At 41.6% G+C, this 26,903-nt stretch overlaps 1 protein-coding gene across 1 annotated transcript in view; it reads right to left on the bottom strand.

The window, feature by feature from the left end:
- nav2a (neuron navigator 2a) overlaps positions 1–18,312 on the bottom strand; it is a 102,611-nt gene extending 84,299 nt beyond the window's left edge. Inside the window, exon 1 of the mRNA XM_013913656.1 lies at positions 17,541–18,312. Coding sequence (XP_013769110.1) covers positions 17,541–17,759 — 219 coding nt within the window. The 5' untranslated portion in view covers positions 17,760–18,312. The remainder of the gene's footprint in view (positions 1–17,540) is intronic.
- Positions 18,313–26,903: the final 8,591 nt, after the last annotated feature.

Genomic DNA, 26,903 nt, shown 5'->3' with positions numbered 1-26,903 from the left:
TAACTTACCCAACACTGTTTATATAGCACCAAATTACAACAGCAGCCGCCTCAGCACACTTTACTACACATACTGTAATGTGAAGACCCAACAATAATACAGAGAAAACATAACAATCAGACAACACCTCTGATCTGAGCAAGCACTTGGCAAGAGTGGAAAGGAAAAACTCCCTTTTAACAAGAAACTCTCCATCAGAACCAGCCTCAGGAAGGGGCAGACATCTGTCAATGCAAGTGATGGATAAATGTATAAATGCAGAGAGAAGAATAAGAAACACTCAGTGCATCATGGGAAGCTGTCAGTAGCCTGGGCCTATTGCAGCATAACTTTGTTTCTAGTGTTTGCATGTTTAAGGACAGTGGGAAATTTTAGCTAGCAATGGACAATCATCAATAAAATTCTATACCAAATTATTGTTATATTAGAGTTAATGGAATTACAGTAAACATACTAAAATAACCACACAGCTATCAGGCTTCCCCTACACACACACTAAAAAACTGTCAGTACTTTTTGTTTAATTTGCGCATTCCAAAAACAGAAGCGTCTAATTTTACCACATGGGTTCAGCAATATGCTCAAAATGTTTTCCTGGCATTTTGGATTTGTATATTTTTAGTTTGGTGATAATGATGCGTTTCCTTTTTTTTCCAACCGCAAAGGTTTTCGAATTGTTTCATAACCGAGAGGTGTGTTAATTTTCTCCACTTGTCGAGGACCATTTAGTCTTTCCACTGAAGTTCAAGTGTAAAAATCACAAACCAGCCGCAATATTTCTCACATTTTCACACGGCATTAAACCACAACACCTGAGGTCTGTCCTTCGAAGCACAGTTCTCACATACGTCGATGGCGCAGCAACAATTATGTTGATAACTTCAGGACTATTACCCTTATTACTTTCAGGGTTCAGTAAGCAACCTAAAAAGCGCTGTGCTTAACACGCCATTATGAACTAATCTACCAACATGAGCAAGAACTTTAAGGAGAACGCAGCAGGACCAAAGCTGCCATAAAGTGCTATCTCTCACAAAAAGCTTTCATAGGGAGCCAGGACTTAAACAGCTCTTGTTATAATTCAGGTAATGGCCCTGAGTGCTGAGTCTACAAAAGACATGCTCTGATAACAATGCTTTCTTCTACCTTTTCAAAAGAAATCTACCTCGTCAAACACAGACCAACCTAAGTTGAAGGCCTCTTCCTGCGACTATTTAGGGGTTTATAAGGCAAAACTAAATCCCAGCACTGAGACTCCATTCATTTATTAAACTCGTAGCATACCCATTTCGGTAAGGAGGAATCTATTATAATTCCATGCTGTTCCTGGAGATCAGTTTCTACCCCTGACATGTCTATTTCAAGCTGACCTTTCCTCTTGCACTCTCTCCCCAGTCTGCCTTCTTAAATCCCGAAGTAAATGCATACTCTCTATCATTTCTTATGTTGTTTTATCTTCACCAAAAGGTAGATAAGTATTAAAAAAAAGCTTTCATAACACCCTGACAGTCTCACTGCATTAAGTACTCCCTGGTTTCTTACCACTTTGTAGGCTTCACAGGAGAAGCGGCTGTAGCTTCTGGCTGGCACCCTGAGCCCGCTGTACCCCGCCATGTAGGGACACCAGGTCGATAAACACGAATATCTGGGTGAAGATAACTTCAGATTTTGAAGATCCTTTAGTTTCAAAAAGACCAAAAGATAAGAGCACTTCGTGCGCACTGGAACAGATAAGTGGTCATGCTGTGTGCCCCCCCTCACACACACATCTCTGTGACAACGTCTGTCTGGCTTGCTTGTAGGAAAGGGGCATGCTTTATTCCTCCATAAATGTAGTTCTTTCTTATCTCACCGTGTTTTAGTCAGCTTCATAGTGACGTCTCAGACAGTCTGACACTCTTTTAATCTTCCTCTCCTTCTGCCTCTCTCCCTCCCTCACTGTCTGTCATTCACTGAGTCAGACACCTTGACTCAGTTCCTTCTTCTGCTACGAGTGGAGAGACTGTCAAAAGAAAACTAACTTAGAAACGGAACCTTTTATGTTTAATACTTGAGAACTGTGTTAGGGAGGATTGCTGTGTTTGGAAAAGACAAACAAGACAAAAACCCAAAACTCCAGTGTGAAAGACCGTTAACTGTCAGGCTTTCCCTACATAAGTTACCTACATTATCGGTGGCCCAACCTGCATGTAACAGTTCTTCAATTAAGCCGTGTCTTCTGTTGTACTAGGGGAACATAACTGGTGCTGATTCAGGCAATGAGAAAGAAATCAGATTCTGAAGTTTCCTACTGTACGTGGTGCTTCACAGCACACCGTTGCTCCCTGTGTCGAAGACAGATTATATAAATATGATGGATGTCTTTGCTCCTCACACTTAATGACAGGACACTTTAGTGACCTTCATGCACACCTGGTGCTGTACTTTACAGCAGGCGCGCGCACGCACGCACGCACGCACGCACACACTCGAATACAAACACAAAAATACGATTGGTCTCAGGTGTCAGGGGTGGGCTGTGCTACTTCCCAAATCCAGCCATCATCTTATGTCATCAGCAGTGTGCTGCTTCACATTCACAAAGGGACCTCACACCTTACAATGTCACTAAAACAAATACAAACTTCAAGTGTGGGTCTCAGAGCAGCTTCACTAAAGAAACTCTCCATGCTTTGCTTAAGAAAACACATATCTGCACTGCAATGTGCTGCCTTCTACGGGCTTTTAATCTGATGACTTCTAGATCGTATTAAAATAAATAAAGACAAATACATCCTCCAGTTTTCTCTAACATTAAAGACTTTTTGTGGGACAGCACGGTGGCGCGGTGGTTAGCACTATTGCCTCACAGCAAGAAGGTCGCGGACTTGAATCCACATCCATCTGGCTAATTCTTCTTCCAAATACATGTGGGGTTAGGTTAACTTAGTATTCTAAATTGCCCATAGGTGTGAATGTGAGTGAGAATGGTCGTCTGTCTCTCTGTGTTAGTCCTGCAAAAGACAGACGACCTGTCCAGGATGTACCCCACCTCTTGGCCTGTGGCAGCTGAATTATGCTCTAGTGATATAACATGGATGAATACATGCATTTAAGATTTCTCTTTCCCACTTTTTCCAAAGTAAAGGATGACCTCTTTAACACCCTGAAAAACTACTTAGAAAACATATTTTTGTGGGTGACCCCTCCTGCTGCCTAGACATGCTGAGCCATATCGATGAGGACTCAGCATCCCTCCGTGCTGCTGCAGGCTGAGGGTGACATGTGGCAACACATCCCCTCTGACCCATTCTGGGCTGGCTAGCAGATGGCTGGTGGGAGATGATGGATGGACTGAGTCACTTACACAGCAATCAAGAAGTGAGGGGTGGGAGTGGTACATAGGGGCATCCTACTTACCCAACAGTGGTATATTTTTCTGTCACTTCTGACACAGTCTCAACAACATTCGCTGTGAATGCAGGAAACTTGCTCGTCTTAAAAAAAAACAGAAACACAGCACTGGGCAAAGGGAATTCTCTGCACAGCTCTCAGTGAGCACTAGCAGACACAAACAGATGGCTTCTGAGAAAACAAGCATCACAAAGGTGTCCTGGTCTGACAGAAGTGAAAACAGTCTGCTCTACCAGCTGCTGTGCCATGCCCTGCGCTCCAACACTGAAATTTTCAATGCTTGACCAGTGGGTGGTCAAACAGACTTTCCATAGCAACACTTTATGATGTACTATAACTACAAAACTAGAGGCGAATGCAAGCTTGAGTCAGGGAAGCAATTCAAGAAAAAAATCAAGAAACGGGTATATAATACTAATAATACAAATAGTTTTATATGTATTTATCTTTATCTTATTTCTTCTTTTTAAAATAATTATTCTTATATACCAGACAGGTTGCAGTGACGATACTATGAAAAACACCTGAAATTACCTGGAAATAGCAGTAAGTTTTCCCCTTTCCAAACACAAGCCATTCAAACACAAGCCTTCTAAATGTCTAAACATTCCTTTGCTACAGTGGAAAAAGTTTACTGGGTGTCTGTCCCATCATCCGTCCTGACAAACCAAACATAAACGTTTTAAAGACGGAGTACGAGGTGCATGTTCTTCATACAGTAATCCCACCAAAACAAAAACAAACAAAAACAGCACAAAGGCATTTGTGCTGCTTTCTTTTTCTCTCCTCTTCATTAAAAGTGTATCTGTGGCTGCAGCTTTTCCTTTGGTGTCATGAGCAGGATACACTATGGTTAGTTCATGGTCTGTAAGGCCCTTGGCAGCGATCCACTCCATGCCAGTGTACTCACACTGTCCTCTCAAGTGGCTTTAACCCACAGAAAACTGAACCAGGCCAGCTTTAAATAAGCCCTCGTGCCTTTGCTTACTCTCTGTTTGGCACATGAAAGACATGTGGCTTTGTGAGGCATGGAGGCCATACTAGGCACATGTAGACAAACGACTTGGCCAGAGCTGTGCTGTTAAGAAGATAGGAAACAGGGCCAAGAGACGGAGTGAGTATGTGCTGGCACCTGTACTTGTCAAAAGTGATCTGAAGACCACGGGCTGAAAAACATCAAGTAATCGATAAAAAGAAAAGAGCATTTGCATCCAGCAGCGAGATCTGTGAATGTACAGAAAGGTTCTTCCAGCATATGAGAGAGAAATGAATCATGAGTACGTCAAAATTCCCCAAAGTCGTGCACGGCTGAGACAGCACAGCAGTGTCTGCTACGCAACATGTAATCAACATCAATTTTGAGACATGCAGCCTGATGCACATGAGGGCACAGCAGCTGTTATAAAGACAATTTTGGTAGTGATGTTAGAGCAAAACAGCTTCATCGTGGTCCTTGAAAATCAGCAGATATATGCAGCATCTGAGGTGTGAGCTCCAGAACTCTACAATACCACTGCTGTTGTTTTAACTCTCCTGCATTTGGAAAAGCACTTATCCACCATACGATTACTTTTTAAGCCCTGTATAATGTATATTCAACCTTCAATCTTTATACCTTTGAGTCTGATGTTAAATTCCACAGCTTTTTCAGTTCAAGTTGAGTTTACTTACATGAATTTTCAGAGCAGAATAATTTAAGAAGGGGTAGGTACGGCATGCCGTGGGTGCGGTGTGCTATTGAGAGCTTGAGTTTGTCATGCATGGATATAGCCTTGACGGTGTAGAACATCACAACTATTTGCGTAACTGAAAACAAAAACATGGTTTTACTCCTCTGCATATGCTGGCATGACTCAGGATCAGTATTAAGCACATCATTCTCGCATTTTGATTTATGCTGCATGGGTCACACATCGACAAAAGAATCTTGACAATCAAATAATCAATAGACCTGTTCTATAACAGAGAGAACTATGGACATCGACTATACTTCATAATAAAAAGAAAGGTCATTTTAATTTCTCTAAGTGTGTGCACATGTTGGGCTGTGCGTGCCTTTGTCAGCCCCACTCTATTTCACAAAGGCACATGGAAAACACACAATCCCCCTCCTCATTTGAGTTGTGTGTAGGTTAGCAGTGTGTAATTAAGCTAGCCCTCTTATCAGCTCATCTCAAGGCTTTGGCAATAACCTCCTCTGCTTCCATCTCCCCTTCCTCTCTGGGCTCACAGGAGATCCAGATAAGGAACAAGGCTGAAAAAGAGAGAGATGTGGAGAAAGACAGAGAAAAGAAAAAGAGTGTGTTCTGTCCGCTTCCGTCGTTACGTGTAAACTCAACAGGATGCCTATTATCCTAACAGACTTTTATTAAATCTGCTGCTTCCTACTTTTATCATATACATCAGTCATTACACAGACCCCCCCCCCCATTTGTTTGCACCACAGGACCCAACTGCACCTGACCGGACCTGTGTTTTATCTCACTGTCCCAGATGCTGTTGAATATTTACCATCTCTGTGCCATCATACTTATATGACACCAAACAGTAGGCGACAAAGCCGCAAGCAAACCTGATTTTTTCCCCCCTTAAATGCTATAAAGGGGAACACATACACACACACACGCACGCACGCACACAAATGTGCTACACAACTCAGTTTAAAGCCTTAGATAAGCCTGTTTTAACTTTCCATGCAGACATCAAAGTGAAGCTAGTATCAGGTGAGGGGAAATCAAGATGCATGCCTTCAGCATTTTCTTCTGATATTAAAACGACCGCCACTAATCCACTACAGCTAACACTGTAGCTGCGGTAAGGTTTTGGACTGATGAGACAAGCACTTTTACTGACACATAAACACAAAGTGAAGAAAAAAATGTTCTGATGTTACAGCTTCAGGGAAGGACGTGAATAGAAAGAGCTGTCAACAACAGAGAGAAGCCTACATACTTTTCTATATGCACAGTCAAGAACTGAAATGCATGGTTTTCTGATTTCATATGGGTGGTTGACCTTTGTCATGATCTGGAAGTGTTCACCCTACCAGTTTCATGGTGAAATTGTTCTGCTCCCAGCGGCAAAACATCACACTCATGTTACGTCGTGCAGTTTCCTTCCTCAGAGACACCTGCCTCACACTGAGGAAGACTGTTGCTTGCCCAGCCAAACCAAAATATAAGCCATTTGTAGCAGGTCTAGAACAACCTGCACTGAGCAGAGCTGTAGCAAAATACAGAAAAATCCACAAATTAAAAAAGAATCCAATTGCAAGTTTGAATCCCGACTAGGTGCACCGTTGGAGATCCAGGGAGAACAGAAGAGCTACTGCTTGCTGGAGCCCCAGCAGGTCTCTGTATGCCTGGGAGGGGGGGAAGGAGCTCAGTCCCTCCAGTTTCTCTCCACCCACTCTGGGACATAGGAGGAGGGAAAAATAAAGGCAGGAGGTGAAAGGCAAGAGGCGCTCCGCGGCTTCTGCTGCCGCTCTGAGAGGCAGCCAAACCAAACGCGGTGGAGAAGAAGCAAGAGAGGATTCCCCCTCATGCTTGGCCCACAGCAACACATTGTGCTATTCCTCTTCAATGGACTATTGGTCATATGGGGAGGGGACAGCAAGAGAAAGGGACAGGCCTCTTAACCTTTCTACCACCCCTCCCCCGACAGTCTACTCCATACATGACAAAAAAGTGAGCACAAAAGACAAAAAAGGGATGATCGGTGCTCCCTTGATAGCAGTGGAGAGAATAAATAGTGAGAAGTGCAGAGCCAAAGTCCAAACCACGTAAAGCTCAATGCTAACCGTAAGTTTTCTATTTATTATTTCTTTAACCGGCTCCTCTGCTGCCTGTTAAATTTTTTTTTTTTTAAAGCCAAGTTTTATTTTTCCCAACCATAGAAGGAACAGTCCGCTCTCTGATCAGCCGTCACCCGCAACACACTGCAGCAGCTGCATGTGTTTATTTATGTGCATGCGTACAGTGGGTTCATAACCTAAGCATTTATGTATGTGTGAGTGTGTATGTAAGAGTCCACAGTACAGGATGCCCTGCGTTTGAGCGCGTTCCAACCCCCTGTGCACACACGCCGCAACCACCGACCACAAATTACAAGCTGAATTTGAATTTTGGGAAAGGCCCAAGATTTACAGAAAGTTCCCACAGTAGGGGGATGCCTGATCGCTTCCAGCAGGCGGAACAAAATGCTTTAAGCTTTATGAAACAACAATAACACTGAAACCATGAAGACAGTAGAAAGTAATGAAAGAAAGGGTTTGCTTTTCAACGGCATTTTATACTGCCAAAAAAGAACAGAGATGCAGCTTACAGCCGTCCAAGGCAGGTTTTCTACTCGGTGACTGAGAGGAAATGTGCATTTTATGTTTTCATATTCAGAGCTCAAAAGCGCAGTAATCTTGAAGTCAACACAATCAACTGTCAGTGGCTTTCAGTTAAAATAATTACTCTGTACATGATTGAGATTCAAGTTTTGACTTGACCCTGTAATTGTGTTTGTTCCTTGCTAGTGATAGTGACACCCATCACAAGTGTTTTGCATAAAGCAAAAAGAAAAACAACAACTGAAAAATCATGACAATAAAACCGAGGGTAGCTAAAGACTGAGTTAAATATCAATATGTTATTCAAATCACAAAGTTAATGATCTTATTTTAGTGCATTAGCATGCAATGAAGGCAGCACAGTGGCACGGTGGTTAGCACTGTTGCCGCACAGCAAGAAGGTCCTGAGTTCAATTCCAACATCAGGCCAGGGTCTTTCTGTGTGGAGTTTGCATGTTCTCCCCGTGTTTGCGTGGGTTCCCTCCGGGTACTCCGGCTTCCTCCCACCGTCCAAAGACATGCAGCTTGTGGGGATAGGTTTAGGAGTGAATGTGAGTGCGAATGGTTGTCTGTCCCTGTATGTTGGCCCTGCGACAGACTGGCGACCTGTCCAGGGTGTACCCCACCTCTCGCCCTATGACAGCTGGGATAGGCTCCAGCACCCCCCGCGACCCTGAAAAGGACAAGCGGAAGCAAATGGATGGATGGATGGAGCATGCTAATTTACCATTTGAAGGCAGAAATATGTATACTAACAGCCATTAAAACTGTGACTTCACAAACCACAGTTTGTGAAGTCACAAAAAGTCAGCCTGCAGCACAATGATGCCATTGCTATAGAAGTAAAAGGCTCGAGATACATGTATTTCTATAAGGATAGCTATCTATAGCCCCTCGTCCAGCTTAATGGGTTAGCTAACAAAGGCAAAATGGCTAACGCTAAAGCTATCTTGAATCAACCTAGGGTCAAAGCACTTAGGAGGAAAATTATAGAGGTGAATGAAAAATTTAACAGAGTCTATGTCCTGTCTTCTGAAGCTACCGAAAATTACGTTAATAACTTGTAGCAGATTTTCTTTGGTAAGTTCAAATATGTCAGGTAAAGGTGGGTGTACAACGGCTCATTTTCATTTGATTATTTATCAATGAAAATAATAGTAGCAGAGCACTTTGTTTTCAGTATTTCAGTGACAGAAGAACCTGTAATAGACTGCAGTTTGGGGGAAATTATCAACTTTAATACTTTCTTTTATTATGAAAATAACATTTTGTATCAGAAAAAGCTGTCAATTTTAGAAAGAAAACTGAAAATCGAAAAAAAAAAATTTGGAATTGTTGCTTCTCTAACAAATTGTTAGAAAGTTGCTGATTGCTTTTATGTTGTTCATGAAAGAAAAGGAACTGAATTTAGGGGATATGGACACACACTGACAGTACTTTAGCAAGTAGCTGCACCAAACATGTTAAAAATGTTCATGTTGTATTTGTAGCTTTTTAGCTGATTATCAGATGGTTCCTATTCTTTAAACAGGCAAAAACACTGCAGGCATCCTGCCTTTTCTATGCTATAGTTCAAGTGATAACCACCACAAAAGAAAAGCCAATCAACACAGCCTCCCACACCACTGAAACATCAGTCTCCTACTACACGTAACTGGCATTGATTTAATGATATTCTGGCTCTACAAGCGGAGAATGTGTCAGCATTTAGTGCTTCTGTTTAACTGTTTTAGTCCAAGTCTTCAACAAGCTCATTAAGTGAAGTCACAGTGAATGGGCTGAGTATGGTCCTTTCACAGTCCCAGATAAACCTTAGTGTGTCAGGGACAATGGGGATAACCCCATCATGGAAGGGTCTTTGTTTTGGGGGACCCAAACCTCTGTGTTCTCAAAGCCTGGGGAGGAAGACTGCAATAATAATGGGGGTGAAGGGGTGGGATGGACCTGCTGCCTGGCTGTGCTGTTCTGGATGGAGGTGATTTGGGGGTGGGAGGGATTGAGGGACATACGGACTTACTGGAGAGGCAGCTGTGGAAATAACGGCAGATTATATCCTTTCTCTCTCTATAGCTTTGACATTGTCTTGTGTCTAAACAAACTAAATACCTAAAGGTTATTGCAGGTACAAAAATTAGGTAATCACGCATCATTCATTTTTTCTACTTCTTTTTCTGCAAATAAGTGAGTAAGATAGGACACTACAACCTAAGAGTGGTGGACAACTTGACACCTGGGAATGTTAAGGAGATTAAATCTCAGAAGTGAAGTCAGTGAGACACTTGCCTATGCTACAAAAACAAAGCCCTTAATATAATCAGAAGCAAAGGTATCTTGAGGAAGTAAAATGTCTTTTTCAAAAAACCATTTTTTTAACCTAAATTCAGCTTTTAAAGCACTGTCATGTGGACAGATTAACTCTTTGATGGCAGAAAATGGCATGAATGTGTGCTGGGGTGGCTGTAGCTCGGGAAGTGGAGCAGGTCATCTATTAATCAGAAGGTTCGAACCTTGGCTGCTCCGGCTTGCATGTCAAACTATCCTTGGGAAAGACACTGAACATGTTGTTCTATGATGATTCACATTCTGATGATTTCATCACAGCGTGAATGATGAATAGAAAACACTAGAAAAAAGTGTTTATAGGAATGGATGAATGAGACATGTTGTGTGAAGTGGTCTGAGTGCTTGAGTAGAAAATCTATATAAGAACCAGTCCATTTACCATGTCTCCCCACAGTAAGACACCATACAGGCAGACAGATGTAATATCTGCTAAGCTTTAAATGAGTATTAACTACAGTATCTTACACATTTACTACTTTCAATTGTTGAATTTAAGGGTATGACGCAAGCATAAGAAAATTACATTTATAACATATTAACTGGGCACAGTGCTGCACTCAACATAATGTTAAACTCACCTTCAGTTTGTTCTGTTCGTATAAAGCAAAGAAAATGTTATTACAGTTGTCTGGTGTCCCATTACAAACCTGATTAGAACAGTTTGGATCCAAGGATGCCATCTGGGCCCATCTACCACAGCTACCAGCTGAGGCCACCTTAGTGATGTCTTATTGATGAAACAGCATGTAAACACACCAGACAGCCCAGTCCAGTCACAGACTGGAAAAGGTTATCTAATCCAGCAAAAAAAGCACAAACTGTTCACAAGTCATTTGATATTCTTAAATAATATGTAATCCCTGAAAGGAGGTTAACTGTTTAAGTAAAATAGATTGGTTTATTCATGCATGCTTCGGAGCAGGTGAAGCTGGTGTCTTCAAAGTTACGGTACTTAATGTGTTAAGGATCTGGGAGAGGCTTCTTGAATGACAGATTTACAGCCCAGCTCCTGGATTCAGCATTTATCAGCAAGCCTAAACCAGTCCAACTGAGTAAGCCCAGACATGCAGTACAACACACACAAACACAGTACAACGCATACATACTTTCATTGTGATTCTAGCCAGGTTGTAATCAGAGCAATAAAACGGCATGAGAAACTCCCTGAAGCTGGATGGAGAAATCCATGCTATCGTCTTTTCTCAAGCAGGCAGTGTCTACAGAAAGCCAGGCAATATTTCATAGTTGTTTTATGTCTATTTACACTCAACAATCTCATCAAACCCAGAGCACAGCTGAGAACCATACAGACAGATGGTGATACGCTTAACATTTAGGAAATACAGTATATACAATTACATATCTAAATATTTGGCCAAAAATGTAACTATCTCTTCCAAATAAGTGCGTTAGATAGAACATTAAACTTTCTGTTTGCGACTTGCTTGATCATTTAGCAGCACCAAACGCTACTATAACACCAGATCTCAGAAGTGAAGATTGTGAAAGAAGAGTCAGAGCTGAAGGGGAAAACAGCCTTAAACACAAACATAAGGCTCTAAATGCAAAAAGAAGCAACCTATTAGCAACCTTCTTCGTTCATTCATTCTAAGCTTTTCTTAACCGACAGTGTAGAGCGGGAGGAGCATGGATTAAAAAGAGCTTGTGGAGATTTAATGTACACTACCATTTTTTACATTTCATTTGAAACAATCACCTCACAATCATGCTTACACACCTAATCAATTACCAAAAACACTTTGACCCTCTGGGGATTAGAGAAAATTCAAAATAAATTCAAACTTCTGTGCCTAATTCTTGTTTTTTGTTTTTTTTTTAAACATCATTGAAGATGCCTGGCCTGGAAAAAAAACCCCAGCACAAAATACCATGATCTTCATGCCCATGATGAGTATATGTAACTTTTGGCCACATATATATGTATATGTAATCTACTCAACAGGATTTCTGTGCCGTCTCTTCATATTATATCAAAGTTCCAATTTTTCCTAGTTTTGAACATGTAATTTTTCTTTGTACGGTTCATCTGTTTAAATCTAACACGTCGCATCAAACTTTCATAACCATCATATGTCATTGGCTCCCTGCTGGCTCTATGGATGTCATAAAGTTATCCAACAGAGTGTCGGTCCAGCAAGACCCTTGGTGCGATCCTCTGGGGAGGGTGAGCTCAGCCCTGCTGACCTCTACCTTCGTTTTCTACGTCGCCTGCTGCTTCCAGACTGACATGAAGCTGATTGTGTTAGTCTGAGCACTCTGCCGTGCAGATTCCTCACGCGGCGCCACCCACCATAACCTGCTTGTCTGCACAAATGGGGTCCTTGTGACAACTAACACAAGGAAAGCAGAGAAGGAGAGAAACCAAAGTGAGGAGGGCACCTTGTAGGGAGATCAATGGAAGGATGTTGACTCAGGAGAAGCAGATGCCCAGTCTTAATTAATATGGTTATGTCCTCAGCCATGACCTCACACAGGAAGGACAGGGGTCGACCACACAGGAAGTGGAATCTGATCGAGATGCATTAGGCAGAGATGAAGTCATTACAACTGTAGCCAACTGTCACATGATCACATATATGCTTAAGAAAAAATACTGCAAAGAAAACACAAAACCATCATGGTCATTTATCGATAACAAAAACTGCTCGATGATTTTACAGCTTCTTGCTGTCTTGACTGTCATTTTCCCACACTCTACGTCAAATGCAACTTTTTGATTATTTAGTTCCTGATTTTTACCTGAACAGTTCTACTTCTTACTCTCATACAATACATAAGCATGAGCACATTTATTCTAACAAGTAAACCAGGCCTGAAAAGCTCCCACATGCAACATTTTTAGATAAAACAAACTCTGATTAAGACAACAATATTTAATATTCATGAAATTATAAATGAAATCAGCACTTAACCTAAACACATACACTGCTCGGTTCTTTATCTTTGCACCATTTCACACTGACAAGGTGCTCAGGGACCTATTGGAGGACAAGCTGCCTCCTCATTTCAGATAAAAGCCACACATCCCAGTCTCAGTATATCTAACCGTTTTCAGTCTGTGCCTAAAGCATCTGCTGGTATCACAGCTACTGGGTTGTTTCAGCCCAACCTGATAAATCTGCAGGATGACCGCCTCTGTGTTGTCTGACACAGGACACACACAGGTGGCGATGCAGCGCTTACACTGGCTTCCTCCTCCCTCACAGTGATAATGAAATGTGTGATTGGCTACTGGTTGAAAACCTCTTATCTCAAACGTGTCAGCTGCCAGGAATTAAAGAAATCCACCTCGGTTTCCAGACTGACAACAGTGACATCTGAAACCACAAAATGATAAAGTGTATAACCTGAATTCATGAGGATCACTCACAACACCTAACAACACATGGCCCTTTCTCCTGGACTCATTGTCTGAATCCTGCAGTGTGTTGAATTCTCTGTTATTCCTTTTGAACAATGAAATCTACAACAAAGAGTCACTCAAACATCCATAAAATTTAACTTCCACTTGCAGTGCCTTCTGTAGAGACATATGTGTATGTGTGGCCTTTTGTCATGGTAATAAAAAAGAAGCAATATAGTCACCCAGCACCCCCACCCAATCTGACCTGCTCCAGGCAGGCAGGAAGACATTAGCAATCCAATGCAGGATGACAGTTTTCTGCCTTTCACTCTCACCTGCTGGGCTGTGAGTTAAAAAGGCTTAGGTTGGATGTAAGCACCATAAAAAAGTCATTACTGCCTTTCACAGGATGCTGATGAGAGACCCAGCGTATGAGAGGGGTCAAGTGAAATGGGCTTTAAAGGTTGATGCTGACATTTACAGGCCAATAATGCTTTTATTAAATATTTTCTGCATTTGTTCGATTGCTTTCACTTGTCCTGTTTCATGCTTAAAGCTCTGTGTAGTATTTTTGCTTCTTTAGAATCAAAGAGCTTGAAAATCTTCCAAAATAACATTTACACAGCATAATTGAACAGCATAACTCTTTATATCTGGAAAACAAACAACTGTTAGTCAAATGATGTGTGTGTGTGTGTGTGTGTGTGTGTGTGTGTGTGTGTGTGTGTGTGTGTGTGTGTGTGTGTGTGTGTGTGTGCTTGCATATATAATCTCTACACTTTCATCACCATCAGTCATTGTCTCCCGTTTAAAGGTCATTTAATTAGCTTTGTATAATTAAATTGCTTCACACATGTTACTTGATACATATGTTTGTCAGTCATGCAATGGACTCAGACTCAATTTAAATTTTGAAACTGGAGAAAATGATAATCTCTGGGATTTATAGATTTTTATGAATGGAAGGAATTACATTAACAGAGCCTTGTGTTAGTAATGTATCTGTTACCATGATGATTTAATATCTAAACGAAGCTCTTTATTACCAGCCCCATAAAATGAGGGCCTGTCTTAATTGTAGTTCGTTGTTTGTTTCCACACTGTGTTTTGAAGTGATTGGGATTCAGCTCACAGGCTGAAATGAGCTTTTGTAATGAGTCTAATGAAGCCAGTCTTTACAGACAGTCTGCCTTATGCCTGCATCTGGAGAGATGCTTATTAAGATAGTAGCTCCTTATCACACTGGCACACAGACAAATCTCTCTGTGTGAGTGAGCGTGTGACTATGTGTGGTTGTGAGTATGTGTTTTTAATGCCTTATAAAAGGACTACGTATGCTGCACATTGTACCAAAATGTATTTTTCAGGATCTCCTGCGGCCAGTGTGACTTTCAAAAATTCTTGGTTTGAACCTTTACCCTTTGAAAGCTGTAGCTGAGAATTAATGAGCTGGCAATAATGAACAATTAGATTACAAAGAGGGAAAAGAGGGAATGGGGGTGGGGGGCAAAGAAGGTAGAGAGCGAAGGTGCTCAGGGTCAAAACTGAGGCATTTATAATGAAAAGAGAAGCAATGACAGATGCCTTCAATGACAGGAATAACCTACATTCACACCCACACGATTCATGGCGTCTGCGGATGGAAGAAGGCGCAGGAGAAAACTCAAACACCAGAGGGCAGTAGAGTATCTGTTCAAGGCAAGGCGCTCAGGAATAACAGTATGGGAAAAAGTTAAAGGTCACAACAGCTGAACAGCAGTCATTTCTTATGATGTCACACATTAGAGGGAAAGACAGTACACACACACACACACACACACACACACACACACACACACACACACACAGAAAACAGCTTCAAATACCATTCACACATTTCCAGACTATCACCTTCACATCAGATTCAGCAGATTGTGCCAGACTCCACTCACACACAGCACACACACAGACTAAGCACTATCCTTAGTACTATCCAGGACTATCCTCTTCTCTGCCTGTAAATACAGCCTGCCTGTCTCGCTCTGCCTCCTGCTGCACTATGGATTAACTCTTTGTTACAGGTGTACACAACATGTTTGTGTGTTTAGTGCCAACTGGGCCATCCAAGCTGGATGCATGGGAGGAGCACAGCCACGGACACACTCTGGTATCACTTTACTAATCCGTCAGATAACTACTGGCATACTCTGCTAGTACCCATTATGTTCAGGGCATGCTGTGTTTGGTGTTTGCCATTCAAACACATCTGGTTCTGCTTATGCTTTTTCCTATATTTCCAACCATTTATAAAAAGGATGGGGGAGGGGGGGGGGGTCAGCAATGATGTGATCTGTTATGGGAGGGGCTTTTTTCCTTGAAATTAGATTTGAATTTCAGGAGATCTTCATGCTCAAATAAAAAGAAGCAGCAGCAGTCATAGAGATGACAGAGACAGTACAAGCAAAAGGGCAAGTATTCATGGTTGAGAAATGACTCAAACTTCAACCCACCCTTATGACTAGTCTATTGACATCTTCTGTGGGCACTGAAATCTGCTCCTGACTCTCTAAAGATGATTTTTCACATATTTGTATTGATGAAATCTGGTGAAAAAAATGGACCCTCCAGAGAAAAAGCTCTTACCCCACCTCACAAGCATTAATTGCTATGAAAGCTGCTGCAAAGCTCTGGACATAGCATCTTTTAATTTATACATAACCAGAGGAAGAAAAATGAATGTCACCAAATGACAGTGGAGTGAATGTTAGGATGACTGGAATCCTTTGTGACTATTAGGCAAAAGACAAGTTCTCACTGTTGTGTCTGGTGAGGCAGCCATCACGTCTCCAGACAGCCTCGTCTCATCTCACCCTGCCATCAGAGGAGATTGAGTTCATGCTAAGGACCATTGGAGTCTGTGCAGGTACTCCACTGAGGCTTTGACCTGCATGTGGAAGACTCATCAAAAACCTCATCAGGAATTCTGCCTCGGAGCCCTCCGATCTGTTCAGTCATTTCCCTGGGTGAAGCCCAGCAGACACAAGGCTGAAATAAGGGCAATAAAGCTAATATATGAACAAACACTACTTTGCTGGACTAATAAGGGTATTCTACCAAACATGGCTTTAGATAGAAATCCCCCATCTCTCTGTCACCTACATACACATGGATTTGAAAGATTTCAGGATATGAGTGCAATAACATTGCTCCTGGTCATGGAGGTCAAGGGTTAACCCAGCTGAGAGTGAAGATGGCTGCATCATCAGCACCACGGGGATAAAGAGAGGAAGAGAAAGGAGGGCAGACAGGAGAGAGCAAAAAAGTCACAGAAAATAGGTCAGTCAGAAAACATGATTAGCCACTACACAAACGACACCAGCAGCAAACTCTCGTGCCATGTGCGAGAGAAGTGGTGTCCTGTATCAGTTCCTCACGCTGGATTCAGATTTCCCAAATAACTGCTAAAGCTTACTGAGCCCACACTGTACAGACAGACTGGCAAGCATGGACTTGCTGCCTCACCAATACACACAAACCCACACAGACACCTTCTTCCCCTCACTGCCTTACATGGTGCTGGAGCGATCCCTCTTGCCGTTGCAGCCCTTTGCGTTGCGTGGGGTTGCTAAGCGCAGCCAATATTTCACAAACACAGCAAAACAGCCACCCTGATATCCTGCTACACTGCCATCCTGGACAGCAGAGACACAGCCTGCTCCATGTCCTTCCAGGAACTCACTGAATCTGGCTCTGTGTTTCTGTTATGCTACACTGAGCCAAATAAAGTGATGATACAGAGTTTGTCGATTTACAGCTGACAAGTGAAGAACAGAATATCTTTCTATTATATTTCTTTTATAAATACTTTATTGTCCTCCATGGGTAAAAAAGGCCCTCAAACTGCTTATAAACTATAATTACTTGGGATTTTTTTTTTCTTTTAGAGTTTTAAATCAGTGAGTACTAATAAGAATTAATAATAAAAAAATATTCTACACAAATAATCAACCATGCATTCTCCTTGCAGCTCATCTCCATGTCATTGCTATAAAATTCATTATAAAGCAGTATTAGCAGAATAACACTTAGGATCTGGGTTTGGAGATGACTGTTTTACATCCTGACCTGAGTGTTTCTGCCAACCTCTGACTCTGCTGCGTTGTTTCTTGGGGGTCTTGAGCCCACCTGCTGGCCCAATGAGGGAATGTGCGTCTTGAGAGGTGCCGGAGGTAGAGCTAGAGGTGACGTCCTGCTGGGGGTCTGGGGGATAGGTAGGGCACTGTGCACAGGTTTGGGTTTGGGGAGTCCCGACTTCATATTTGAGGCCACTAGAATGGCTGGCATCTTTTCCCCAGCGACCAGATGACTGCAAGCTCCCCTCCCTGTCACACTGAGATGGAAATCCTGTCACCGGTAAGCAGGAATTCTCTGCAATCAAGCTACTTTTCTGTTTGTGAATGAGTTACCAGATTGGAGGAAAAAGAAAGAAAGGAAAAAAACACGGCACATATATTGAGGTTGCACCTGATCCAACGCCTGATTGAAGTGTGCAGTTTGTTCATGTCCCAGTCTTAGCTACTTCTACTGATTCGTAGCAGGAGGTGGGGGTTGACCTGAGCTCCCCAACATGCAGTGGAATGGTTTAAAACCCACAGAATCCCACCTGCATCCTGTTACTAAGTTGGATCAGCTTGTCATTTCATGCAAGAATAATTTGGCCTCAGAGTTTTTTGGTTTAAAAAAAAAAAAGTATCCTGATGAAAATTCACTCTGCAAAGTCCAAGAAAGAAGATCAAAAATCCCACTTCACACCAAAAGGAATCCCCAGTTGCCTCGTGGTAGAGTGAGTGTTCCCTTCCATTTATTTCCAGCAATGAGTGACAGTCAGCAAATGGCCAAGGATCCAATTGGAAGCAGAGCAGCTCCACTCCCACAGAGTCCTGGTAATTAATTACACCGTGGCTTCAGGAAGACAGCAAGAAACCCCTTTTTTGAGGAAGAGCAGAGAGAGAGTAGTAGAAACGAGGAGATGGAGAGGAAGGGGGGGAAGCAAAAGTCAGCAGCGACACAGCGACCACTCACTTCAGCGACTGCTCAGCCTGTGACTACACAGCCTGAAACACACTGCGCTTTCCTCTACTGCCTCTCTCTCTCTCCCTCACTGGTAAGTCCGTGGTTAGCAGCAGGTGTGGCTTAGATCAGGACTGACATATGTGAAAAGCTCAACATATCTACACAGTGGGTTCCTCTCACACAGCGAGTCTGCCTCTCACATAAAGACTCCACCACGATGCTATATGTTAACCACTGATACAAAATAATATTCATTAAAAATAATAATTTGCTAGTTCCACTTGCATTTTAATATGCGGGATAAGGATGCCCATGGTCTTAAAATGTGGCAAATCATCCTAGCCCACTCAACACGGGTTGCATAAAATCATGTGATTTTAATAGAAAACAACAATACTATTAACCTGCTTTGATGCTATTTCATGAAAAGTAGAATTTCCAGCAACAAATATTACATGGAGTTTTTTGCACACGTTTGTGTTCCACATGAATGTAAGCCTGCTTGTTCTGGTCATTTCAGGAGTTGTCATCCAAATTAATGGCTTTGGTGATGCAGATTCTATCTCCAGTGCCATCATCAGGTTGAATTTGTGATACTGAGTGAAATATCTTGACAACAAATCAATACACAGTCATTAATTTTGGTATAGACATTCCTATATAATGTTGTACTGATTAACAGACTCTCTTTTCTGTATTCTTTCCCTCTTCTGTCTGTTAAGCTTCCACTTTATAAATATGAGGATGGCCAATTAGTGGACTAGTGTCAGATCAGCCTAACTCCCAGCAGGCTTAGTCAAGCTGCTGAGATCCTGCTACAGTAGGGAGGGGAAAAAAGAGATTTACTCCAGAGAAGGATTTACGCCCCTCCCCAGTCACCCATAACTAGTTAATTTAAGAATGTACAGAGTAATCTGTATTTGAATCAAAAGTTGTATATAACTGTGTTCTCAACTATGTTTTGATGGAAAAATATTTTCTCTCCAACAAAAAACTAGCAGTGGCAAGATTTCCCTGACTACTGATGGCACCATCAGGAACCAGCCATCCTTTATGAACTGTTAATGTCTCCACATGATCCCATGGAAATCTTTTCAGCGGTTGTTCAACTATTTCTGACTAAAACAACAACAACAACAAAAGCCAAAAATCTTGCCCCAGGTCTACTCTACATCTTCCCAGGTCTTTTAGTTTGAAACCACTGTTTACTTTAAATAATAGTCTAATGCAGTAATTACTTACAATAAACAATCTAAATAAAAAATTGAAAAATAGACTGACCAACATTAGAAACATGTGAAAGTTTATGTCTCTAAACTGAGCGCACCTCTATTCCATTCGGATGTAAAAGGGTCAGACATTAACTATACACTCTCTCATTTCTAATAACTCTCAGAACAGTAACACCCCTGCCACACACACACACACACACTGGACTTTTGCAAGAGCATGATTTAATCCAAAGGAAGGGTGTGCTTAGTATGTTAATCTTAATCCTGTTACATTAATTCTAAATTATGCAAATACCAATATTATCTTATAAATTTGTGTCATGGTGGTGTACGTAGAGAGGGGTGGGGTTGTAGGTGAAATTATTATTTATTTTTTTATACCCCGTGAAACCTGAAACCCTGTACACTGTGTTTGTCTTGGATGTTTCTAACTGGCTTCAGTGAGTTTCACCCATTTGTATGTAGCCTTGCAATCTCTACCTGCAGGTCTCCCACCTTGTCAACTACAGCTGTAAGTGGTGGTGAGTGAAAATACAGAGGGCCTCCATGATTAAAAACAACCATATCCGGACATCACAGGACTTCTTTGAAACATAAAGGAAAATACATTTACCCCACCCTGCTTGTCTCACGTCATCCACTCAATTGGAAAAGAAGAAAAACATACAGCATGTAGAGTTAGAGGGGAAACTTCCATTATTTTCCTGCTATCCTCTGTGACACTAAACACGTTCCGGTCCCTCACATATCACACTGCAGCACTTCGCAGAGTAGAAAGAAAAAAGGAGTCATATTTGATTTATGCTACAATCTTTGAAGATACCTGATGACAGTCCAGTGGAGTCTAATAATAGAGCCCGTTTGGCAGTAAATGGGCGGTATTGACAGTAATAACTAGGACACCCACTGCATTGCTCTGCTGTGTGTTTATACAGTATTTCTTCTTAGAATAATAAACAGTTGTGTGGGGTAGATGGTGGGCGTTTGCTGAGAGCACAATGACTTGTTCACACTCAATGCACAGTGTTTTAAAGGAATTTAAAGGGTATACATTTAGTCAGGAAATGTTACCTTACCACATCCCAAAAAGCAGCACAGACATTTGAAATTGTGTCACAGGACAAATGATGCTAACCTCTGTCCTGGTAATCAGCAGGTAGATTGCAGCAAAAGCTGGCACACGCCCAACTTTATTGCTATGAACATGTATTTTTGTATCAAACCACTGTGTGCCAGAACATTCACTCTTATTTTAATGGTTTCACTGACATAGTTAACCCCTTAGCAGTCCAATTAGTCCCCTAAACCATCCAATGTACCGTGGGCGGTACGTCCGACTGCTAACAGGATAAGGAGGCAGCATTTTTTTTATATAACTGAGCTATTGTCTGTCTAAACAAAGCCTATTGTTACAAATAATGACCTCTTTCTCTGCAAATGTTGTGTTATTCCAGTAGTTGTGTTTATGCTCCAGTTGGAAAAAACGAGATTTAAAGTTGGCACTAGTGTTTTAGTTTATAGATGAATCAGTTAGTATCCAATGAATATTCTCTGTCAAGTTGACAAACACGTAATGAAATTCTAACTAGGGATGTCGCCACAACCGAAACAGTACCTTTCTATGCCAAAATTCTGAAAATGTGAAGGAACCTGTTTTTCAATACTGAAGGCAGCAGGCATACAGCTGCTCCACTCTTTAGTAGGGATGGGTACCGATATCCGGTGCCATTATGGCATAAACGGTTGTAACCACACCGAAAAGCAGCGCACATTTCGGTGCTTTATTTCGGTGCTTTATTTTTTCTTGAGATGTCATACATTTTGAATTCTAGCCAATCATTTTACCTTTCTAAGGATAGTAGGCGGGCCCAGGTACGTACGTTCTTTTAGAGCAGAGCTACAGATTAAAGACGCCCAAGGCGAAGTGGTCAAAAGTCTGGCTGTACTTCACAGCAGCCTGCAACAAGTGCTTTAAGGTGATATTGTGCAAAGCAGGTAACACCTCGAATCTGATCAAACACCTGGCGACGCATAGCGTGTTTTTAAAAGCCGAGATATGCACCGTATTTGTTAGCTTGCTGCAAGGCCTCACACTGAGCACATCTACTGCGGGTGTGGTGCCTTTTATCGGACCCGGAATTAGAAACATCCCCCAAGAACCCGAAGAGTGGAGTCCTGGCCCCTAGCCCTGCCAGTGTAGCAGAAATGATGACGGATGATGATGGCAGCAGCCGTTCTTCTCTGGGTCAGTAGCTTAATGTTGTTTGTGTGTAATTTACGTTGAGTAGGCTAACCACGTTATTAAATTAATGCACGTAAGATGAATTAGCAAACACCGTCGTAGTTACATGTAGGGGTGGGTTTTGCTTATCGATTTATTGATTAAAATTGATTCTAGCTTGGATAACGTGATATGGATTCATTAAAATCCAGAATAGATTTTTTAATATAAATTTATTTTGCCCGAAATGCCAGAATCTCAAGTTAAACCTCATAAAATTTCAACAACAACCAAAGAGCTAAAACAGGAAATGAGAGCAGGTACACGGATTCTGCACAAAGACATAAACGCAAAGCGTGGACCCGCCGACAGATCAGAATCAGTATGATGTCGCCTTTCTCACCCGACGGCACGGACACAGCTGAAAGCCGACAGCTCACTGATTCTGATCTGTCGGCGGGTCCGAGCTTTGTGTTTACGTCCTTTTTGCACTAGATTCTGAAGCTGCAGGTTTTATCTCTCTCCAAACAATATTGACTGAACCAGCAGCAAAAGAAGATCCAAACTACGCTTCACATGAACATCGTCATGAATTCCCTCTTACTTTTGCTGTTATGCTTCCCAGCAATAAAATCACACTTCATGCACAGCTCTATCTCTCTCTCTCTGTACTTCAAGAACAGTTTCCTGTCTAAAAATGTGTTTTCTACATTATTAACTTGCTTATTACGCACAAGTCTAGCGTTGTTTACAGCGCTGTCGGCCGCTGTTTTTTTTCCCTTTTACTTACTTCCGAAAAGAAAGCCTAATTTCTGCTGTTCAATAGGCTACTGAACAAATTTAAACTTTTTAAAATTATGCAAAATTGCAAAACGCTTAGCTGTGTCTCTAATAAAACCTCTGTAACTTTGCTCTGCTTCACTTCAGCAGCGTTTTTGATCTACTGCAGAATATTTTTTATAAAATCTCAGGCCAGGAAAATCACCTTCATGTTTTTCTGTGTTTTATCTTCAGCTACTTTGACACAAAGGCATCTGCTGTGATGCTTACACCTTTGATAAAGTCTCACAAGTGTCAACTTTCTTTTTATAGATATAAAAATATGGAAATGTACTGATACATGATCTGAATTATAATATTTCTGACTGTCTGAGGCAAAATTTCCCCGATTCAAATCGAATTGAATCGAATCGTGGATTGAATCGATTCGGGACCTTCTGAATTGAAATCGAATCGATTCTAGAAGTCAATGATGATACCCAGCCCTAGTTACATGCGGCTGTCTTCTTGTTTGATAGAGTGATACCATATGTGCCCTATAACTGCAAAAAAGGCTAACATTGTTATTGTTTTACAAAAAAACAGCTAAACATGAGGTTTTTGGACAAAGTTTGTGTTCTTCATTCTTTAAGCACCGGTTCAAGCACCGTTTAAGCACCGGCACCGTTTCAAAAGTACCAGTTTGGCACCGGTATCGGATAAAACCTAAACGATACCCATCCCTACTCTTTAGCAGCTGAGCATGCAAATAATAAACAAACTTGGTGAGCACCTCAAAAATTGACACCCTCAGGTTGTGTTTATAGCCGCTAGTGAGGTCAGTAAAGCTTCATATTAACAACAATGAAGTATTTAACAGTTGTCATAAATGTTAACCTAGCTGGTGCACACGTTGGCATTAGCAGTTTAGCTGTTAGCAATTACCTGATAGCCACATTAGCCAGCTATTAAGTTAAGTTACCAGCTATCAGCTATGGCTAAAAATAAAATGATAACGTTAATTTGGGAGCTAGGCAGCAAATACTATCAGCCTTGGTCATCTGTAACATTATTGGACAGTGTTAATGTAACAGGTTAACACAATTATTTGTGTCTCCAAAGTGTTATTTGTTTGTAGACTGAAGCTGTGAAAACTCTACCAGCAAATAGATAGAAACCACCAAAATCACAGGAAATAAACACAGTTGTACCTGAAGTCTCCTAATCATGCATTCCCCCCTTTCATTCATCAAAATGGTGTTGCATATTGTCTTGTGTATTGGTATTCAGTTTATAAATGGGCTGCATGATAGACAACACCATCTCATTTTAAACTCAAAACTGTACACAACTACAATTTCTGCTATCCCATAGTCATGGTTTTGACAAACATACCAAATTTTTTGCTAGCAATGGCTACTATGGGTTAACTTTGATCTGCTCCTCACGCTCACTGCAGATCTTATAAGGAATTACAAACATAAATGCATGCTCCCCTCAATATAAGTGCATTCTGTTATTCAACTTTTGCTTATTAGTGCAGCACACACCCACAGTACAAACTGTGCAAAATTAATGTTACTATGTATCACTCCAAATAATCTAATTTATCTGGATTGGAGTCATAGACCACTGCTTTTGAATCGCTGCAGTGAAATGTTGACTAGAAACAGCTGTCTGTTTGCTGAACACACCCCATTCCTCCTGTCACTTCGGTTGGCCTTACTGAGCAGGCTATTCTTGAAAGGGTGCTGCACCCATCATTCTATAGTGAAGTAAAACAAATTTAAGTCACAGACTGGCAGCAATCCACTCCCAGAATCTCCAACCAAACAACTTCATATCTATTTAAATATTTGAAAGAAAATTGCACACACGCACTGGCACACACACACACTTTATACCCGTCCTTTGCTGATTTTTTTTCATTAGCAGAGTTAGCAGAGCAGAACAAGTACAGTAGGCTCCCACTGACAGGAGCTGCACTAACTGGAGCAACGGCCTGACATTTCCACCATGACAGCACACGATCTACAACTTGACCTACACACTGGACTATTTCCTTTCTCTCTCTCTCTCTCTCTCTCTCTCTCTCACACACACACACACACACACACACACACACAGTTTGAGTAATGAACAGTGTCAGGTCTGTAAGGCCGGATCACAGGGGTAAGAGGAGCTGACTCCATGAAGCCCAACAGGGTCCTGGCATGTCTCGAGTGACACAACACACAGCGTCAGGCCAATGACACACAAATAAACAACACTCAGAATATCAAACCTATTTATACAAATTTGTTTAAGAGAATGAGCTAAGCCAGCTCGGAAGAGGAGAGAGAAGCACTGTTTGCTTTGGAAACATGAAACAAGTCCAGGATACACAGCACAGATAATGCAATAAAGAGTCACCTGACAGGGAAGGGTGTGTGCATCAGTCCGGATCCTGCTGAGTGTGTTTGTGCCCTTGCCCAGCTACAGCTGTGACACGTGTGTGAAAACATGTGTGTGTTCATGCACGCATGTGGTGGTGTGTATGTAAATCTTTGTATGTATGTGTCTTTGGGGCATCCTGTCACTTTCCTGTCACATGACACCTACACAAATCATCACTCTGAGCAGGATTCTGTCTGTTCAGAAGGAGCTTCAAACACACACACACACACACACACACACACACACACACACACACACACACACACACACACACGTACTCTTATCAAGTCATCTGGCCTCAAGTCAAATACAATAAGTTAAAAGAAAATGTCCTACATATTTTAACTTAGGTTGTACTTCTGTAGCTTTGAATGTGGTATGGTTGTTGGTCTTGACGGACTGGTATTTCAGAAACTGCTGATCTAATGTGATTTTCCCACACAACATCTCTAGAGTGTACAGAAAAAGGTCTGAAAAAGAGAAAATATCCAGTGAGCTGCGGTTTTCTGAGTGAAAATGCCAGAGGTCAGAGGAGAATGGCCAAACTTGTTAGAGTGAAAAGGAAGCCAACAGTAACCCAAACAAGCAGTTGTTAGAACATGTGATGCAGAAGAGCTTATCTGAACATACAACAATTTGAACTTTGAAGTAAATAGACTACAGCAACAGGAGACCATACTAAGAACTGGAAACTGAGGCTACAATTTGCAGGGGATCACCAAAAGTGGACAAGAGAAGACAGGAAAAGGTTGCCTGAGCTGATGAGTCTGGATTTTTGTTGCAACACTCAGTCGGTAGGTTCAGAATTTGGTGTAAACAGCATGAAAGCATGGATCCATCCTGCCTTGTATCTAGAATTCAGTTATTTTCTTGACTCATTTGGTCCCCTTAGTAGGGCTGGGCCATATCATACCATTCACGGTAATACCGGTATAATGTTAGGCAATGATAAGAAAATTAAAAGAAAATAAAGAAAATTAAATATCGCGATAGAATATGGAAAAACGCGCACGCGCAGTGCCTTTGTTTTCATGTGGCGACGGAGAATGAGAAGAGCGAAAGCAGATCGTTGTATGAAACAGATGAACCAGAATTGGTTTGTGAAAATGCTGCAACTTCAGTGGTGTGGAACTGGTTTGGCTTTCGTCCGTCAGATACACAACAAAGCACAATTTTTGGTAGAGCATGCTAGCGGGCCGTCTTTATTACCGTGTTTTTTGGAAAATACGGCACACTTAAAAAAATCAATCCTTTGATTTTCTGATAAATCCACAGTGCCCCTTGTAATCCGGTGCACCCTACGTATGAATTCTGGTTCTGCTTACTGACCTCGAACCGATCTTATGTGGTACATGCCGCTCAAAAGTCTGTCAAAAAATGTTTTAGTACAACTTCCGTAAGCTACGAAGCCGCACCGCTTGATGGATTGTCGGAGCATTACGGCTATCGTAGGCAGGAGCCTCGCGGAGTGATACGTACTGTGCTTCAACAAAATATTACCGTTTTGTGTGTGTATAACCTCTTTTTAAGTGTTGTGGATATTATACATGGTTATGCTGAGGATATGTCGGCCAATTTCCACTGGAAATGCCTTTTGGTTAAACTGTCAGCAAGGAATTTGCATTTGAAATGTTGAAAATAGATAAAGTTGTGGAGTTGTAAAGTATTTTGTCTTGCGTCAATTATATCATCAGTTATATTGTTCTCGCAGATTTTCAAACATATATCGTGATAAATATTTTTGGCCATATTGCCCTGCCCTATCCC

This window comes from Pundamilia nyererei, unplaced genomic scaffold, assembly GCF_000239375.1.
Source record: "Pundamilia nyererei isolate P.nyererei 1_Seehausen unplaced genomic scaffold, PunNye1.0 scaffold00143, whole genome shotgun sequence".
NCBI lineage: Eukaryota > Metazoa > Chordata > Actinopteri > Cichliformes > Cichlidae > Pundamilia > Pundamilia nyererei.
This window is presented reverse-complemented; position numbering and strand designations above follow the sequence as displayed.